This window comes from Strix aluco, chromosome 7 (genome assembly GCF_031877795.1).
Source record: "Strix aluco isolate bStrAlu1 chromosome 7, bStrAlu1.hap1, whole genome shotgun sequence".
NCBI lineage: Eukaryota > Metazoa > Chordata > Aves > Strigiformes > Strigidae > Strix > Strix aluco.
In genome coordinates, this window is record NC_133937.1 from 33590795 (window position 1) to 33611833 (window position 21039).

At 39.8% G+C, this 21039-nt stretch overlaps 1 protein-coding gene across 1 annotated transcript; it reads left to right on the forward strand.

The window, feature by feature from the left end:
• The first annotated feature begins 6032 nt into the window (after positions 1-6032).
• Positions 6033-19567, forward strand: LOC141926100 (pancreatic lipase-related protein 2-like). The gene is made up of 13 exons (XM_074831337.1): positions 6033-6161; positions 7243-7291; positions 8093-8247; positions 9854-9979; positions 11437-11571; positions 13877-13985; positions 14585-14701; positions 14782-14904; positions 15778-15896; positions 16684-16813; positions 17083-17194; positions 18235-18402; positions 19504-19567. The coding sequence occupies exons 1-13, from the start codon at positions 6033-6035 to the stop codon at positions 19565-19567; spliced, it is 1536 nt and encodes a 511-aa protein (XP_074687438.1).
• The last annotated feature ends 1472 nt before the right edge of the window (positions 19568-21039 follow it).

A 21039-nucleotide genomic window follows, 5' to 3' on the forward strand; every position in this document is an offset into this window, starting at 1 on the left:
GCCCTTAGGCACTTGAATCACTGCTTGCATAGAGACGACAGTCGCTCTTACACAGTTGCCTGAACAGATGATTATGGCAGCACCCATCCTGTAGATAGCAGTGTAGTGACTTGAGGTCTTGCCCAGAAACTGAAAGACCTGGGTTGTGACATAGTTGTGACCCACAACCTCCAGAGCACAGAAGAGAACCTGAGACTTACATGATGGACAAGTCATGAAGACATTATAGAGAGAAAGATGAATTACATGATTATCATCATCCTATCCTTCTCCTCCTGACACAATTTTGAATTAAAGTGGCTATGGCTTCTCTGCTCTAGGTCGACCACAGTATTGTCAGTACATGCCAGTTATATTCAGAGCACGTCAACTGATGAGAGATCTTGGTACAGAGACACCTAATCTGTGAATCCCACATGGCCTAAAAGGACATAGATTAGTCAAAATTTTTTTAGTGAGTAACTTCACTAAAAAAAGCTCATAAATGCTCAGGCACCTATATTGTCCCTAAGTTGTAATACAAATTTTTCTTACTCTCACCTTTTTAAAAGAAGCTAGCCTGCTCTATGTAAAAATTATAAACAGTCTTGATTATATGAAAATGTACAAGGGTTTACTTCACAGGGGATGAATGTCAGACTGATAACAAGTAGATAGCTGGTGACTTCCAGCAGGTGACACAGAGTAGCAAAATTAAGCTCCTGTTCTGAAATTCCCTGCAGAGGCAGCTCAGCCCATTGCCTGTAACAGGAGTTTACAATAACTAACTCAGCTAAGCATGTGGACTGTTATGAGTGTTACATACCATAAACCCTCTGAGGGCTAAAATGGCCTCATCTTGCTTTTCTTCAAACCCATAAAAAACCTTTAAGAGGTGAAAATTTTGATGAGCTAGATATGATGAGAGACAAGAAAAGGTAACATCTGTTATATCCAGCAATAAGGGTATCATTCTTACAAAGGTTCTCACTCACCCACACGAAGCCTATAATTAGACGCTGTGTGGGCAGGTCCGCACCCCCCGTTGTGGGACTGATTCCAAATGAAAAGAGCCGGTAGCAACCAGGATTTTGACAGGGAGCTGGCTGAACGGAGCTTGCAAAGCAGCAACCCTTTCTGCATTCAGAGTGGTAAGTGGCTGAAAACTTGGTAGGGTTTTTGGGCAAGTGTCCTTACTAACTGCTGGTTGGGGCTGGAGGACCGTAAGGACTCCTGCTTAAAAAGATACAGACTGAATGTATTGTCTGAGTCAACAGGTGAAAAGCAAACAGCAGCACTCAGACATCCTGAAGAGACCCTGGCAGCAGCTACAAGGCTTAAAACTTTTCAATTCCAGGAAATCCCAGTAGGAGATGAGAATTTCTGGGCTGTGATAATGTAATGCAGCCAGGAAGACAGGGTGGATTCAGTGGGGCTAAGGTAATTTAAGACTGAATACATCCCTATGTTTTTAAAGGAAGAACAAAATGACGGTATTTGCACATGGAATCTGGACTTTTTTTTTTTAAAGGGAAAATGCGTGAGAACACAAATAACAGCTGAAATAAAAAAGGAGTATAAAATATGCCATAAAATCAAGCATTATCAGGAGCACTGCAAATTTAAAGGGAGAATGGAAGTGGGGAAGAATTACAGAGCTGTTATATGAAAGAATGTGGCAAACGAGATGCATTTTGGTAGACTCCCATTTAAAGAGAAAATCGAACTAGTCATGAGCAAGGGTTATTCTGCACTTCAGAAATGGCAAGAGGAAAATAGGGTTAGCGTTGACTAAATTTAACAGTAACCTAATCGTGAAGAGAAACAGTGAAGGTCCTTCTGGAAAGACAGACAAGTGGCCAGATGGTGGCTGCAAGTCAGATGAAGGCTCCCTAGTTAGCACAGAATTGGCACAGCCACCTCCCAAAACTGAATCATGTTTGTTGGTTTCTTTATGATGCTTGTAGTCAAACTAAATGATCATAATTGTCTCTGTAAATTTAAACGTATGAATACCAGTGTAGGGTCAAGGTGAGAACCCTATTATTTAGGAAATCAGAGCAGATAGTGCACAAAGTCCTGAAGTGGGAAGCCAAGGACTTGATATTTAATAGGTTTCCTTTACTATTATCTCACAATTTCTTTACATTGTTCACCATTTCTAAGCAACTGCCCTAAACACCTTAAAAGCTCAAATCTGATTGCATCCTCCAATGATGAATGAATATACGTACAACTTTACATACTTACTAACCTTTTATTGGAGTGCTTCCCATATTAAACACCTCAAGAAAAGAATTTGCATCACTTATCTGAGTCATTATTTCAGGTTAGTGCCCTAATCCGCTGTCTCAGATTCAGTTTAAGAGGTCACTAGATACTCAGAAAACTCTATGACCCAGACCAGACATATGTAAGCCCTGCTTTGCCTTGGTTACTACTTCGTGTTGGGTGGTTTGGAGAAGGAAATCTACAAAATGTTCTGGACATCTTTGCTCCACTATAAAATTGATTTATCTAATGTTAAATTTGTGGGTTTCAGAGCTGTTCAATTAAGATCAGTTTCCTCCTGGAGAACTTAACTGTATGCAGAAGTTGGTGAGCCAGCAAGAAAAGAGACTGGCTAAGGCCAAGATGCTCTTTTAGTTATTGTTACTCATTTGTATTGAAGCAGTGCCAAAGAGCCTTCATCCGGAATCATGACCCTAGGATGGGCTAGTTATGGGGAGGAGCTGGAGGTTAAATGAAGTCTTTTATCAATTATGCCAATTACTCTGCTACCTGAATTAGTACATCATACGACCAGCACTTTGTCCAGTACTGTGCACACTAGTTTTCAGTATTTGATAGTCTGGACAAATACCGTGTCTGAGCTACCAAACGGGGACTGTGCCTACAAAAGATGATATTGTTTTTACACTTGTGAAGAATGGGCTGAACAACAAAATTATATTCAAACAAACAAAAAAACTGTAGTGTTTCAGGTATTTGTATATGCACAAATACATACATGATCCCTTTTTATGAGGCCTAAAGATACTATTGTAATTTTTTTCATTAGTTTCTTTTAGCATTTTGGGCAATGTTACAATGCTTGGGTGTGCAGTTAGCAAGTGTTCTCTAAATGCCTCAGGCTCAAAGCCATGCAAGGATTTGCACAGTAGCAAGAACTGAGTTTGTAAATCCAGGAGTCACCTTCTAGTTCTTTACCGTTGTAGTCTGAGATGCAAGAATTACTCAATTTTTAATCTACTTAATCCATCCGTTTAATTTTTAATCTACTTAATTGTTGTAATAGTGCATGTATACAATTTTAATTTCTTAACCAAAATATCAAGTGGCAGATCTTATTAATATCTGAGTATCATGAGACTTACAATGTTGATCTTATAAGAGTGTCATCTTAGTCTGTCATGTCATGTAAATGAATTTAATTACACAACTTAATCTTCTAACAGTTTTTCCACAATTTTTCTCTCATGATGAGTATCCTGTGAAGACTTTCATTATTCTGCCTCAGGCTGATATTGGACTGGAATTCCACAGGTCTGAAATTCCTCAGGTCATTCATCCAATTTTTTTTTACCTGTCAGTATATCAGTTTTCTTCAAACCACATCTCTGGAATTTTCTTACTAATCAATAAATTAACAAAAAATTGTCAATATGTTGGGGGTTTTTTTTATAGCTTTTTATTTTTTTAAGGATCTCAGCTATGAGTTACCAAAGTCCAATTATTTTAAAGTATCTAGTTCCAGCAGCTGTTCTACAGCAGATCTGCAATTATTGTCTGAACAGAGTATCACCATGAATACTTTTTTCCTGGTAGGAACATCAGATGGTTTTGGTAAAGACAGAAAAAGAAAAGTGTAAACATTTCACTTCAGCTGCATCATTGCATTTTGCTCCATTTTATCTAGTAATGGACCAGAAACACTGCACCTTTTTACTTCTTCCATGCATTAAATATTATTTCTTCTTAATTCATATCTTAATTCCACTGGTCATAAATTCACATGTTGGCATTGCCATTTTCCTTATGAAACATGTGCGACTTCCAGCTATTAATTCCCAGTTACCAATATTCCCGGTTTTTGTCCTCTTGTATTCTTCCAGTTTCTTTCACTTTACCAAGTTGCCTGTAGGTTTTTAATCTCTTTTCTATTACTTTTTTTTTTTCAGCATAAAGCTACTGAATCTTCATTAAAGAAAACAGTGGCCATCTTGTATCCTGTTACTGCTCATCAGGAAGAGAGATAAGAAGGGTGATAAGAGAATAGTGAGTAAAATTCTTAGCAATTAGATTAATAACATACCTTGGTTTACATTAAAAAAAAAATCTATTTACTGCAGTGAGATTGTTAGGTTAAAAATGCTGATAATTAAAAAACCTTGAGATTTGGGCTTGCTTCTCATGAATACACTGTGTATGCGTTTGTGCGCATGTCCTGAGAAGGGTGTGTGGGTACATGTGTGGGACTTAAAAATAAACTGTTGACAGTCATTATACAGACTTTCTCATATCTCACAAACCATCTACTAGTGGCCCACGAATCACAGGTTGAGCAACAGGGGCTTGCTGGCCTATTGTGAAGGAGAAATACTGCTCCAGTGTAGGTTTTACACATTAGGAAGTCAGTCTATGAATATTTGCCTTTTTTTTTTTTTTTTTCCTTCTGAGATGAACAGCCATTTGAAATATTTAGTGCAGGTTTTGCTTCCAAAGTGCGTGTCCTCTGTCCATTGAGTATAACAATTGAGCTCAGCATTCAGCAGTCTTCTTGCCAGCAATACTGGCTAGGCATTCACAAACAAGTCATTCCAGTTCCTCTTGTTCAGCACTAAGCCTCTTTAAATGCCCAGTGAAAGAATTTTCCCCTGTCAAATGGTATGTTGCTTCAACTCTTTTTACAAAGATATGATTTCTTAACCTCTTCGCAATATTTTTGTCATTAACATAGACTAATATAGAAAACTTACCCACTAAAAAGTTATCTCCTACCCAAACTACCTCTCTCTTAATAACAGAATGAATCAACATTCCCCAAAAAATAAAAAAAATAACATTTCTGCATCTTCCATTATTTACCTAGCTACATGTTCATTTCTATTTTCTGCCTTCAAAGGAAGAACCTCTGAAAGAAAACTACTTATCACTTTTATTTGGCAATAAGCTCCCACATTTTCTAAAATCATTACTCGTTAGCTGCCTTTCAGATTTTGTATCTGAAAAGAAATTATACTATATTTCTTGCTCTTGTGTTCTCAACATGGACTATACACCTCCTGAGTATGAGAGCTCTCCATTAAATATAAAGAAATCCTACTGAGCTCCCCAATTCATTTGATGAGCCACAGCTTCTGTGGTTCTTTCTTGTACCGTCATCAAGTTCTCATCGTGATGATGGATACTCCTTGACAGCTATTGGCAGATACTCTTACTGCCAGACTTCCTCTCTGCTTTCCACTCTCCTCGAGTCTTCTCTTAACTACATCAATGGATATATTAGACTGAGGAACAGAATTGTATTTCCAAGGAAATTTCATGATTCCTCTCAGCTCTTCACTTTGCAACTCCAGCTCACTGCTTAGATATTCAGCCTTGTTCCTCTGCTCTACCACATAAACAACAAGATATTACCACACAGGGACTTCAGAGTCGATTAGAGTGCTCGGAGACACACTCTGCACTCTGACCTATCCCATTTGGCCTGGTTAGGCAACCACCTCATTACAGCCAAGTAATCCAACTTCTACCAAAAAAAGCACATAGGTGGATCACATATGCCTCCTGCCTGACATTTGACACACAAGCTTCAAGGACAAATTCTCTGAAAATCCCAAATGTCTCTTGTTTTGGAGAGCATTTGGTAGTGTCAGTGGAGCATTGGTTTTCTAGCTTTCTCACATTGCCAAATCTCTAAAAATATCCCTTAGAGACAGCTTCCCATATAGCAAGATTATACTTACTAAATTTACCATTTTTTCTTAATTACTTCTAATGAGCTATCTCAGTGGCCATGGGTGACAGCTCAAAATTTTTGCTTTACCAGTATGTTGAAAATGAGAGACAGGTGCCACAGGAAACATCTAGAAGAAGAGGAAATTGAGAACAGTGAACAAGGCAAACGGGAAGGGAGAATAATAGTGAAATATGTGGAACCCCTACCATGGGAAAGCCAAGTAAGGAAAGTGTAGAGGAAAGGAATCCAAATAAAGTCAGGGATACAAAGGTGCATAAATGCAAAGAGCCCTAGGTAAAAGCAGTACAAACAGCCTGAAGATAGAATCATAGAATCATTCAGCTTGGAAAAGACCTTTAAGATCATCAGGTCCAACCATTATCCTAACACTGCCAAGTCCACCACTAAACCATGACCCTAAGTGCCACATCTACAGTTTTTTTAAATACCTCCAGGGGTGGTGACTCAACCACTTCTCTGGGCAACCTGTTCCAATGCTTGACAACCCTTTTGGTTAAGAAATTTTTCCTAATATCCAATCTAAACCTCCCCTGGCACAAGTTGAGGTCATTTCCTTTTGTCCTATCACTTGTTACTTGGGAGAAGAGACAAACACCCAGCTCTCTGCAACCTCCTTTCAGGTAGTTGTAGAGCAATAAGATCTCTCCTCAGCCTCCTCTTCTCCAGACTAAACAACCCCAGTTCCCTCAGCTGTTCCTCACAACACTCGTGCTCTAGACCCTTCACCAGCTTCGTTGCTCTTCTTTGGACATGCTCCAGCACCTCAATATCTTTCGTGTAGTGAGGGGCCCAAGCTGTCAAGCATGCAGATTTATCAAGTTACAGGTATCACCGTCTTTGTTCTACCACACCTCCCACCTATCTCCTCACAGCTGGAAAAAATCAGGATCTCATGATCTGATTCATTCCCTCAGCAACCTGCATGCAGTATTGGCAGCTCAAGAAATGCAATGAACAGCAAAACTGAGTGGAGGGCAAGGGTCACCTCCCTCATCCTGCTGACAACATTCCTCCTAATGCAGTCCAGGATGGTACTGTCTGGCTGCCTTTGCTGCAAGGGCATGTTACTGGCTTATGGTCAGTTGGCGCCCACCAGGACCCTCAGGTTTCTTCCTGCAAAACCTCTTTCCAGGTAATAGGTCCCCAGCATGTACTGACTGGTGTATGAGGTTATTCCTCTTCGGGTGCAGGTCTTTGCATTTCTCTTTGTATTACAGTCTTTTTAAAAGGACAAATCACTCCAAATAAAATACTTAACCTGTATATTCAATTTGCTTTAGGTGGTTGGAATGTGGATTCTTGCATTTTATGTCCTTGGCACAGTAGCAGGTGAGACACTGTATCTATAAAAACTACCACTAGAGGGTGAATTCAGATGAAATAATATATAGGAGATGATGACTGGCATTTTCCTTTACATTGAAGTTGTAGTATGATTTGCAGGTCATTGTATGACGATGTCTATTACTGTGCATAGAACTAATGTTAAAAGGTTCTTCTCTGTTTAAATTTTATTACTAAGAATACAAGAGACATAACGCTGTGCTGAAAATTCACGGAGATGTTCAGTCACGTGTCCTACTTCTATCAAGACAGTGCACGAGCTGTCTTTACCTGACTACTGTATACAAAGAACTGCTCAGCAACAGGGTGCTTTGCACAACAGACAGTGATAAAACATAAAAGTTGAGCATGAGCAAGAGACCCATTTGATCTAGAAAAAGGTACTATACTGAAAGAAATTATCGTTTCATTCACAGTACAAGGTTACTGTGTAGATCTCCTTCATTCCTACAAGCAGAGACACAATGCTTTGGAGTAGGAAACATGTAGGAGCAATTTTAACAAGAACTTCTTAAAAGACTTTTTAAAAAGAAATTGAATTAATCCTTTACAAGCCTAGAAAATGTTGTCAATGGTCTTTACTTGGTTTATCCTCAAATTGTTTATCTCCCCTTGTGTTACCTGCTTCAGGTAATATCCATAAAGGAAACAGGAATGAATCTCAGTTTCAAAATTAATCATAAAATGAAATCCTTAGTTTTCTGCTCTTCACACTGTTGTAGTCTCAAATACATCATCAAGCATAAGAGAGTCCAACATATAAACAAGTTGTTTCTTCTACTCTAGGTAAAGAAGTCTGCTACCCGAGGCTTGGCTGCTTTACAGATGACCCACCCTGGTCTGGGGTACCAGGGAGACTTCTGACAGGTTTGCCCGACTCTCCAGAACATATGAACATCAGCTTCTCTCTCTACACCAGAGAAACAGGAAATAACTCACAGGTGACATTTATTTTTAACATCAAGAACTGGCTAAATATACAAATGGTTGTTAAGTTGTTAAAAAGTCTATGTTAGTCATCACAGGCAAACAAGTCAGAATAAGAAGATAGTTTGAAGGTACAGTACTGAATATACTTCTGGGGTAAAGCACAAAAAGAATGTTGTGACTGAACCGTAGGACACAAGAGCTTTCCTGGCATTTTCCTGCACAAGGATATGGGTTATGGTAGACCACCTTTTGTATGCCTTTAGGTCTCTGAGGAAAGTTGAAGACTCATTCAAATAAACAGCCTTCTGAGTATTCAGTTAGGAGAGCGAATACTGCTGTCTTACAGGGAAGCTGAGATAGGAATATATTGTGACTTTTAAAAATAAAAGTCTGAAGAAGATCAATTTTATGCAATTTCCAAGCCCACATTCCACCTTGAAATCTCAGTGGCTTTACATTTTTATCTGTGTCTCTGCGCTCTGAAAATAAGACAGAACTACTCAAGTTGCTTACGCCCTGAAATACTGAGCAGAGCAATGTGGAGGAACCTGTAAAATCAGGACCTGGGACCACATCACTTCAGCAAATACTTATGAAGCTGCTAAATCCCTTTCAGGCTCCCAAACCCACTGTCCCTGAGCTGTACAGGGATGTTTAGGATTCCTCTGGCATGAGCTGTGATGCCATCACCACTGTTGCAGACATCATTGCTTACAGCAATCCTGGTTGCCATGCTGAGAATCCAACTCAGGCTCTCTAAGGATAAGAAGTTATACCTGTAATAAACTTTTACGATCCGCAGAGCAGGGACGTGTGAGCACACAAGAGACATTCAGCAGCAGGTTACTCAGCACTTCTGTTGTTGATATAAGTCAAAATATACCTTGCACTACTTCTCAGCCACTAAACTTAAATATATCTGTGATCTAGGGCACAGCCCTTCTACACCCAAACTCCCTGAGCTCACATCACAGACCCTGTATTTGTCTGTAAACAATAGACAGTCAGAAATCATTCTCAGAGAAAAAGGAAAGTATATAATTAAGCAGCTTGCAGCAATGCATGAAAACCAGCTTCACCCCTATTCCATACAGTTCTTAGGCTGAAAGAATTTCATACTTCTGGAGTAGCTAATGACAAAAACAGGCATGGAAACATCACCCATCCAGGAAAAAAAAAAAAAAAAAAAAAAAGGAAAAAAGTGTTGCTTAGATGCAGAGCAACACGTTGAAGTCAAAGGTGATGTCAGTAAAACAAGCTGAACCAGGAGATGTGGGGCTTGTGGGCTGCTCTCTGTAGGAACTCATCCAACTCAGACCAACAGGCATCATGAGACACTGTGGCCCTTTTAGGTTCTTTCATATTCCGCATAAGGGGGTTCTTCCTATGTTAAGCCAAATAGACAGGAGCAGCAGAAACCACACGGGCAAAATTTCTTTGAAAACCATAGTGCAACTAAGAAAGGTGAGATACAGGGGTTCCCAAGTTCCAAAAATCACAGACTTTGTCCATTCAAGATAGTCCCTTGAGTCCTACAGAGGGGATGACCTAGATGACTTTTTTTAAATGTTTGAAAGTATGAATAGATAAAACTTTTTTTTTTTCCCCCCCACACAGGTGATCTCAGCAATAAACTCCTCAACCATCCAAAAGTCACATTTTTCCTCACGTAGAAATACCTCCTTCATCATTCATGGATTTGGCAGCACTGGAAAAAAAGGCTGGGTGGTAGAAATGTGCTTGGTATGAGAGAGTATCCTCTGATTTCTATCAGCAGTTGTTAACTACAATCTGTCAGTGTCCTTTAGGCACCAATGTCCACCTTCCATTTTGCAATTCATTAGGTAGTAGCAGATACCAACCAAGAAGTAAATGTCACTCTGGAAGATGCAGCATAGTCAAGGCTTCTTAGACATCTCTTTAGAGTTTCCATCCCCAAACCCTACAGATCAGATCAAAGCAATAAACTGAACACAGATGTCCCCAGCCTCTATAGCAGTGTCAGAGTATCAGAATAGACACAACAATTCAGTGCTTCTCCCATTAGAAGCAACTGAAGTGTCTTTCAGTCAAAAGGCCTTCCTGAGTTGCAAAGCTCAAGTTTTAGTCTACAAACTCTATTCTGGTTCACCACTACTCAGTTCTAAAAAATTCTTTTAAAAAAAAGTAAAAACACCAACAAAAAAATGCTTTTTGTTTGATTAGAGAGTGCAATGAAAGAAGGATTTCAGATATGACATGTGGAAGTTACCACAAAAACAGTACTAAGTGTACTGTGTCAATGACAGCCTCGGATCTGATAGATAAGCAAAATCTACTCTAGTTTGTGCTTCTTCCACCCTGGAAGAGAAAAGGACAAGCTAGAAAAAGACTACCACTGAATACTAAGTTGCAGATCTGCAGCATTATTTTTGTTCGTAAATTATGAAAACTTTTAATCTACAATATTAAATTTCCAAATTTTCATTTGAAAAGAAACAACAATTCTATCTGCTTCTCCACACTACACGTTCCAGGATTCCAATGCACTACCTCTTCAAGCTTCTGTTTTCTTTGTCATTCACCTTCAGCTGTTTATGATGGATTAATTTTTTTTTTCCACTCCTTGTTCTTTCTCAAAAATTAAGTGAGCCTTAGTCACAGAAAGCTACAACTGTAGACTTTAATACATTATTCTTCCTGGGGAAATACCACTGTTCTCCACAAGACTGTGACCAGCACTGAAGCAACCAACATGTTAGCTTTCTTTGCTGAAATAGAAACTTTCTACTCTACTCCAAACCTTTACAGTCTGACATGACTTTCTCAGTTTTAAAGGTACTTGGTAAATAAGTCTACTTCCTATGCTATTCATTTAAACTGCCAACATCCCTCAAAGTCAGTCATATACTGCACATAGAAACTACTATGCAGGTGTGTGGCTTTTCCAAATTATTTGAAATATCTATACAAATGGTTTATAAAGTAAAATATTTTATTATGGTCTTCCATAGCTGATACTTTTTGGGATAAGTTGTTACATTCTGTTTTGTAAGAAGATGTGTATTTCAGCGTGGTACGAGCTACAGTGAAGAGTCCTGTTTAGTAAAGAATGAAAAATTCCATTATCATATTACCTTTCAATATTTATTCTGATTTAAGTTGAATCTGTTTGTTATTCTGTTTCCTTAAATACTTTGCTTTATGTGTTCCCATATCAGCTGTTACTGGAAGTGGAAAATATCAACTGCATTGCTGTCGATTGGAAACAAGGTGCAAACGGCACCTACATCAGTGCAGTGAACAACATCCGCGTGATTGGGGCTGAGGTTGCTTATTTCATAAAAACTTTACAGGTAAAAGACACAGATTTACCACCTACAATTCTTAACTGGATATAGTGGGGTTATGACGTTGCTGCTTTGATTTTGAACCTTGTCTGGTATGGTCAGACAGTGCTTTAGGAAGAGCTGTGCAATGCATGCAGTTGAGATCCAGCTAATTGTACTAATTATCAACTCTGTAAGGACTTCTCACAGTCACAAAAGACGCAAATTAAACGAATGTGGTTGAAAAGAGGTGCCAATTAATTAAAGACCAGTAGGTGGCAACATTTCCATATGATGATACAGTCAAGAAGGCATTCAATGGAATTGAGGCAAGGCCTACGAGTTCAGTGCTTACAAGTTTTGCCAGCATTATACACGAGTGCTACAAGTAAATTAGTATCTCAGCTTAGCACCACTGAAACGAGCAGGAGCCGGCTCACTTGATAACACCATATTTGCTGTCTACAGGCACAGTAAACTGTCCAGTTGACCTCTAGTTGTGAACTTCATGATCCTGAAGGCAAGTGTTCACATTTACACATGTAGTGCAGAACTGCTCAGTTGCAAGGTTTAAGAGTATCAGCATTTCCTGCTGACTTCAGAAGAACTCGTGAGTACTTAAAACTGCTGAAAACCAGAACGCTGCCTGGTTGTGGACTTGATCCTGGTCAGGAGGAGTTCATCTTAAAGTCCTGCAAGAGAGAGTTCAGAGCCCACAAGGCAAAGTGCCAACTTTGCAAGCACCTGAGTATCAAAAAACACTTCTGGGGAACCTGTTGGGGTAAAACCTACTGCTGCTACCTAGGAAACTCATATCCAGCCTCACACGTGTTCTTCTGTAACTTTCTTCTTTGTATACAAATCCCAGGTCACCTGAAGATGGGTTCAGGTTATCGTTTAATATCTCTATTACTGCACCTTTTGCAGTCTAGGTTTCTGTTTCTTCCATTACAAAAATGCATAAATGATCCTTAGACTTTCTTGTCTTTTCCCCAATTTACAAACCTCTAGAGTTTGACTTTAGGAAAAGTTAAGTTGCATTGTAAATGGAAGTACTGCAGTAAAATGTATTCAGAGGAATCTGCTGTCTAACAATAAAGGTAGACAGGCCAATACTACACATCTTCTTTTATCTCGGTACACGTATGACAAAAGAAAACCAAACTTATTGAAAAAAACTCAAGCAATTAACAACCAATCCTTGTTGTATTTGGTCACTACAAAACCTAGGAAATCCCTGGATGAAACATGACCCCTGCATGCAGCCTACATGCTGATTAATCCCCATTTCCACCTTCAAGGCATGTGTAATATCTCAGCAGTGCAGGTCTTGTACAGGTGACACTTGGAAAAGAGAACTCACCCCACCTAAGCCTGTCAGTGAAAATATTATTGAGTGATATGATCGTGTATTCTAAGCAGACACATGAAGAATAGACGTGCTAAAAAAGGGCTCCATAATAGTGTAAATAAAGAAAAAATAAGATCATTTTGATGAAAGATTAAATTAAGGGTTAATCCAAATGAGAAAGAAGGTTTATATTTTCTCACTAAGGGTAACTGAATACAGAAACCTTATGCCAACACTACAACAGCAAATCCATCATCACTAGGCATTTAAAATTCTAGATTGGATAATTTTCTGTCAACTCTTAGTGTAATTTAAACAATAATTAACTCAAGGAACTCGTACCCTGTTCTCTATGCCCCACCTGGAGTACTGCATTCAACGCTGGGGCCCCCAACATAGGAAGGACATGGACCTGCTCGAGTGGGGCCAGAGGAGGCCACGAAGATGCTCGGGGGGCTGGAGCACCTCCCCTGTGAGGACTGGCTGAGAGAGTTGGAGGTGTTCAGCCTGGAGAAGAGAAGGCTCTGGGGAGACCTTAGAGCGGCCTTCCAGTACTTAAAGGGGCTACAGGAAAGGTGGGCAGGGACTCTTGATCAGGGGTGTAGGGATAGGAAAGGGGGTAATGGTTTTAAACTAAAAGAGGGCAGATTTAGATTCGATATAAGGAAGAAGTTCTTTACTGTGAGGGTGATGAGACACTGGAACAGGTTGCCCAGAGAGGCTGTGGCTGCCCCCTCCCTGGAAGGGTTCAAGGCCAGGTTGGATGGGGCTTTGGGCAACCTGGGCTAGTGGAAGGTGTCCCTGCCCATGGCAGGGGGGTGGGAACGGGATGGTCTTTAGGGTCACTTCCAACCCAAACCATTCTGTGATTCTGCAAAGTCAGTCTAGATGTTCCCAAAGGCCCATAATGTAAGACACCCTCTTTGCTTGTTATTTAAAGCCTGTGTTCTTGTCTCCCACCACCACTACCTTAACAATCAGAAAATCTTCAGATACTCCCCTCACGAAATCCATTTAATTGGCCACAGTCTGGGAGCACATACTGCAGGAGAGGCAGGAAGAAGGATCCAAGGCATCAGACGGATAACAGGTAGGCTGTTCACCAAGGTGCAGAGCACATTTCTAAAGGGAAGAAACTTGCAACATACTGGTCTGTAGACTGAAATTAAATTATTGGCAGTGCTGGAAACACCTTGCATAAGAGCAGGCAAACTTTATGCTTCTCAGAAACAAGGGTAATTACTACATCTTCTTTCTCTAGTTTGGTTAAAAACTCTTTAGTGGAAGGACAAAGATAGGTAATATGTTTGTAGCATTACTGTCGTTCACTCAGTTACATAGCACCTTACACAAAGGCAAAGCAACATACCAAGAATCCTTAGTTTTTCCTATTTGTAAAGCTTTACAGTCCAGTAATAAGCTCACAGGAAATAAAATGTCTCATAGTAATACAATGCCATTATATATTCTATTGGAAAATATTTTACTTCTGTTGCAATAAGTTTGCAGAAAGGTTCACAAAGCCACATTATTGCACATTTTTTTCAGTTTAGCTTTGAATTCACATCATTATTATTCAACATGCCTCATACAATACTGAATATCTGATGTTGTAAGTTGACAAAAGACACATTAATATGGGCAACACTTCTCTCCCTCCCCCAACCAATAAATGTGGGGTCTTTTTAGGCTTAGACCCTGCTGGACCTTATTTTGAAGGTACACCTCCTGAGGTGAGACTGGATCCTTCAGATGCAGATTTCGTTGATGTTATTCACAGTAATGCTGCTCACCTTCCTGCCATAGGTAAGTGTTCATGTGCAAGTAAATATCCACAGGGATGGGTATGTCACCATGACACTGACAGCATCACATGTGTATCTCAGGGCTTGGAATGTATAACACCACCGGTCACCTGGACTTTTACCCAAATGGAGGAACTGTGATGCCTGGATGCACCGATTTAATGCCAGAGATGAAACAAAGCAATTTTGAAGTTATCATTGCAGGTAAACATACATTCCCATCATGCATAGTACTTTATTTGCATTCAATCCTGAAATGTGAACTGTGAAAATAACTGTCTGTTTGGGAGAAAACTACAAAACAAAATTGATTTTTGTCTATTTACTCATAAATTAGAAAAGAAAATAAGAAACAATAAAGGCTGCATCAGAACAGTGCTCCCCAGGAAACACTGTAGGGAAAGGAGGTATAACACAGGCCTAAGATTTACTTCTGTAATTTGAAATTGCACATGCAGAGCATAAAAAGTCAGGGAACAGAGAGTCTGCAAGTCCAACAACCCAACAGCCCCAGCTGGAGGTTCTCCAGGCTGAGATAGGCCAGTGTCATGACCAAACCTGTGGCACAACACCACCACCTTTGTTTTCTTGCAGATGCTGCAAAGAGAATCTGACACCCATAAGGCATGAATTAGGCAAAAGCACTCGGCATTTCCAGGGACTGTACACACCTCACCTCTCCACAGACTTTGGAGAGGTTGGCAGAAGGCTCATGGATTCTCCTTGCTCTATTCAGCCTTTTAGAACTGTAATTAATATCATCTTGCTGTGACCTCTCATATTTATGTATATATATATATATATACAGCCATCTTCTTAAAATGGACTAGTATGCCATAGCAGACCAATGCATCTCACTTGAAATCTTGGGGTAACTGGCACAGAGTTCTCCAGAGAAAGCCCAGACAAAACAGTAACTTCTACTGCAACTAGAAATGTAAATTCAGATGAAAAGTGATTAGAGGACCACACTGCTGTTCTGTTCCATGCCTCGGCTGTTTCCATGGTAGGGCAAGGACTACTCTTGTACGCAACAGGAGATTATTTCACAGATGGTCATAAACTTTGTTTCAACAGACGCTACAATCATTGGGGGATGTCATCACTCACGCAGCCATGAGTTTTATTTTGAAAGTATCCTCTATCCCACTGGATACCTTGGATATCCCTGTGAAACATACAAATCCTTTGAGTCAGTAAGTATATCAGCTCAGGAGTGGGTGAGCTGTAAAGAAAATAATCCAGATTTCTACATTCACAACAGGTCCTGCTACATACACAGAGTACCTGGATGTTGGTTATTGTGCTCTCATGGCATGATTTGGTAGGAGGAACTGCAGTGAGGCACCACACACAGTGGCTTCATCAACTATTCCACTCTGGAAAATAAATCCTGAAGCACAGATGATACCAACAAATAGGAAAAAAAAAAAAAAAAAATTAAACCCCATACAACTCTCATCCTAAACCTTTATGCAAAGAGCACATAGGTTAGATGTATCCACCCTACCAATTCCTGGCTAGAAGAAGAGATGTTTGCAGCCTCCAAAATCATTGACTCTTCTCTAATTTACACTGGAAACTGATTAGAGCACCTAAATAAATGCACTTATGAATTATGTTCCTCTTTTTCCCCTTCCATATTGTGCTGCAAAATGGATACAGGCAAGTTCCCTCCCACTGGGAGGGTAAAATTGCCTTATATTTTGTCCTAGACTCTAACTGAAAAATTATTTGAACTAGGAAGTTTCAGACCATCATCTACACAGGTATTAAACCTGCTCATTCCACACCTGCTTGGTATGCATGGGTGCAGAAGCCATTATCTGAAACAAGTTTATCAGGTTTTGATGTTAAGATATGACAACATACAGCACTGCCACAGCTTTGCAAGATCAGAACAGCATCCTAAGCCTTAATTTAGTCAGAACTAGGATGAAAAAAAAAATACTCCTCAGTAACTGATGCTCTTATTTTCCCTAGGGAGATTGCTTCCCATGTTCCCAGGAGGGATGTCCAATGATGGGCCACTATGCTGACAGATTCCCAGCTAAATTGAAGAGGGTAAACCAAAAGTATTTTTTAAATACAGCAGCAGACCCACCTTTTGCTAGTAAGTGGAGGAGGTTTGTTACAGTTGATAATGCGTTTGAAAAATTATTGCCTTGCTGTGATTTACAGTCATGTGTTTCTGTTCCTTCTGTAAGTGCCAACATCTGTCAAAAAATGTTACATTATTTATCAAAATTCAAGCTCAACAAGTCTTTCATTGAGAACATGAATGAATTCCAGTTAGGGAAAAAAGAACTTTCCAGTATACTAGCACGTCTAGATCCCTCATATCACTGACAATCTAGTTGTATTTTGCTTTTCTTTATGCAGCTTGGAGACAAAAAGTATTTGTCAAACTGTCTGGTGTAAAGAAAATGAAGGGGGATATAAACCTAGTGTTCCATGACACGGAGGGGAAAACAAAAGAATATGAAATTGCCAGGTAAGATAAATTAATATTTCCTGATAGCATTTAGTACTGCTAAGCTTATCTACCCATTATCCAGATATTTAAGCAGTGCAAACACTTATTGTGTGTTGCAGATGTTCTACTGAACATCAGATATGAGAAAAGTTATTCCATAGATAAGACCTATAAGGGCAGACAGATGGTTGCATAAAGGAATGCAAGTCACTTCCTTTCCATGGATTATGTGACTTTACAATAAATTAGGAATACAGTTTGATGGGAGAAGTGCTGTGTTTCTCTGAGTTGCTCTTAAAAAAAAAAATACACCTTTGGAATGCACATAAGTGCTCACCCATTACACACGTGCTTTGACAGCTGCTCCCATGCTAGCGTGGCATCACACGTGTCAGCATACTCACTCCACATGCTGACAAGACTTTCTGCTCTGCCAGCATCTTGCTGTATGATCTCATGCAAGGCAATCCTGTGCCTGAACTTATCAAATTTGCTAAGTGGGTACCTCTTTCCTCCCTGGGATATATTAAAAGCCAATACTAGTATATAAATGGCACATTTATATAGTCTGGCCAGTGAGCTTCATTCACAGCTTGTATCATCTCCCACTGAATACCAAAAGAGCAGCTCCTACTGTCTTCTGTACCTGCTCTGAAACAAACGCTGCCACACGCTACCAAGCGTTCCCACCATCCTGTGTGCACGTGCAGACCAAAGCCTCACAAATGTTCCCAGCTCATCTATAAAATCCTCCCTGAAAATCTCACCTGGAGATTTTCTCAGCACACTTGGGCACTGGAGACCATCCCAGCCTCACCTTATCATCTCTTGGTTGTCTTCTGCCACATGTGTATTTTAATTTTTCAGTATTGTTTTTCATTCTCTCCCTGTTCAGAACTCTCCCAGAGTCCTGGCCCAATGTCCTGCACTGTTACAAAGAACAGCAAAAGTGCAAATTTCTGTTGTAACAAAGGGGAAAACTCAAATCTTGTGGAGAATGTGGCTTAGTTCAGTAGTCTCTGTTAAATTTAACATTGTTATCTTCATTCTATTTGCAGTGGAGTCCTCTCTCAAGACCAAGTTTATACAAAATACCTTGATGTTGAAATTAACCCTAAAAATACTAAGAAAATTGAATTTCTCTGGAATAAAACCATATTTACTCTGCTCTGGGCAAGATTGGGAGCAGAAACACTCAATATAATTCACGGAGAAGATGGACATGCGTAAGTATATCCCATTTACAGGTCAAAATGAATGGGAAAGGAGTGCAAAAGCTTGGGGAGACAGGATTGAAAATGGTCTTAAATTGAACACATAGTTTGCAATCAACAGTGTGAATTTCAGTAAGGACAAGGACAAGATCTTACACTTTGGACAGAAAAATCAAATGTTCAAGTACATACCAGGGAATAACTGTCTGGAAAGGAATGCAGCAGTGAATAATTTGGAATGTATACTGGCTTGCCACAGCAAAACAATTACAAACCAAGATAAAGCAAGTCTCATTCCCAGGTGCTTTACCAGGAGTATTGTATAGAAGATCCAGGGAGTAATTATTCTAAATTGAATAACTGGGGTAAGACTATAACCAGAAGCAGGGTCATTTTCAAGTTTGGAGAGTATACTTCAGGAACAAGGCACACAGACTGAAGCCTGGAAAAATAGGAGAAGAGATTTAGAAAACTTGATCTGTATAGAGCAGCTGAAGGAAATGTGTTTCTTAATAAAGAAAAGCCCAAAGAGGAATATAAAAACATACGCATAAGCTGTTTGTGAAGGGTCACAGTCAACTATTCCACACATCCACTGGGTTTAGGTCCAGGTTTACTTGATGTATTTTACAACAGAAGAAATATTGGTTAAATATTAGGAAAAACACTTCCTTATAGTTTGGCACTGGCATGGATCATTTAGAGAAACTGATTAAATCCCTTTCAGCGTGAGCTCCTAAAAAAACAATAAAAATAAAAGCTGCAAAGCTTTGACTGGGGCAATCTAGTTTAAATAATCTAGCCTAAATAATGGGAGCTTAACAAGACTCCTTTCTGACTTTTTATCTAGAGCTCTATATTTGTGAATTTAGAGATTAATTTTAGTCATGTATTAAAACTCAGATTTTACAGCTGGTCCCTAAAAGAAGGAACTTCACCTTGTTATTGTTAGTATGCAAATGCTAATATTCTGTACAGCAGGTTTAAGGAAGGCTTAAATGCGAGTATGGATTGAGCTAACAATCCTCAAGGTGACAGCTGACAACATTTCATTTTTCTTTGTGGGAAAATAGATAAATAAATCTTGATTCAAGCATTTTTTTTTCTTCTCAGGTCAACTTTCTGTGGCCATGGAACTGTGACATATGGAGTTCCCCAGTTACTCACCCCTTGCTAGAGGTCACCGAGTACAACTGTTCCGTACACAGCAGCTGAGCAAACCATCAGTCTGGGGCATGGGAACGCTGGTACACAAGGTTATTAAAGCAAAAAAAAAAATCAAACTGCCTGTTGCTTTCTTTATTTTTCTTTTTTCAGCTCTTTGCAAACACACTTGTCAATATTTTTTCTTTTTAACCAAGTTTATTGTGCTTGTAACTATGGAAGCAACTGGAAATCATATATGCTAAAACCCATTTATAACACTGCACACTTACTCTACTAGTGCCTCAAGGTAAGAACTATTTCCCACCATATTGATAATTTGCCAGATTTTCTGTCTACCCAACCCTCTTGAGGCAGCACATTACCTCAGCATGCCCCTGCGGCTGGGAATGGTCCCAAATGCCTCCTTTCCACAGCCTACACTATTGCTCAAAACTTTCCAGCCCCACACAAGAGCCCTCATACGATGCTGTGGGTGAGGCAGGAACAGAACCAGCATATTTCTTCAGCAGGTCAGAATGGCCCTCTGTACACTGCACCTTCATGGAAGCAACAGATGGAGGCAAATCTCAGGTGTTCCCTGTTTTGGAAGAAACTAAATGGCTGAATCACAGCACCTGGCTTCTGTGTAATTTCAAACATGTACCTTTGCTGTGGCCACTGACAACCCTGGAGAGAAAATCTGACTTTGAATAACTCCAGGCTTTGCAAAACCTGGGATTGACTATTTTGCATTGAAATGAACACTACTGCTCTGCAAAGAATGGTGTGAGCGAGCCACCTGGAGCTTTATTTTTCTATGTGTAAAAAGCAAAATAAATTAATGAATAGGAAAAGTTAATCATTTATCCACTCCCATTTCACCATGTTTGATAAATTATGTACAAGCACTTGGGCAGATAAACTTCTAAGAAACAGGAGTAGAAGTGCAATATTAAGAACATATTTATAATGAGTATAAATACCTGAATGAAATATTTTTTTTAAAAAAAGAACATCAGTCAGTGTTGTATCCTTGACTAAATGCTAACCAAGCCTTTATGAAATTAGAAGCATTATTAAAAACAAGTCTGATGTTCAGCCAAGACAGGTCTGCAGTCCTGAGTACTGCAAGTCCGCGGGGACTTGACAGGTGGCAAGGGAAGTGTGAACAATGGCGGGAAGCACCACGCAGTGTCCCAGGAGAGCGCCACGGAGTTCTGCAGCACCAGAAACCCAGTCCTCTCCCCTTTGCTCGCTTCCTATTCAAGACTACAGCTTCTTTAGGACTGCAGAAATATAGCTGGGCCTTTATTTATCACTTTCTTTCTCAAAAGCTGTCTTGCTTCCAACAGCCCCTGACTGTGAGGCTGCAAGGACCAGACGGCTCCTCCAGGCACAGAGAGCAGCCTGCATCGTACTGAGGCACATGCATCCCAGTCCTACCTCTTCTTCCCAAAGGAGAGGCAAGCAGCTGAAACCCATCTGACCATGGCCTAGGACATT

Excerpts from the sequence above, each read along its gene's own strand:
- LOC141926100 (XM_074831337.1), top strand. The coding sequence starts at position 6,033 with ATGTTGAAAATGAGAGACAGGTGCCACAGGAAACATCTAGAAGAAGAG. Across the intron at positions 11,572-13,876 it reads ATTTCATAAAAACTTTACAG|AAAATCTTCAGATACTCCCC; the intron begins GTAAAAGACACA and ends CTTAACAATCAG. Across the intron at positions 15,897-16,683 it reads CATACAAATCCTTTGAGTCA|GGAGATTGCTTCCCATGTTC; the intron begins GTAAGTATATCA and ends TATTTTCCCTAG.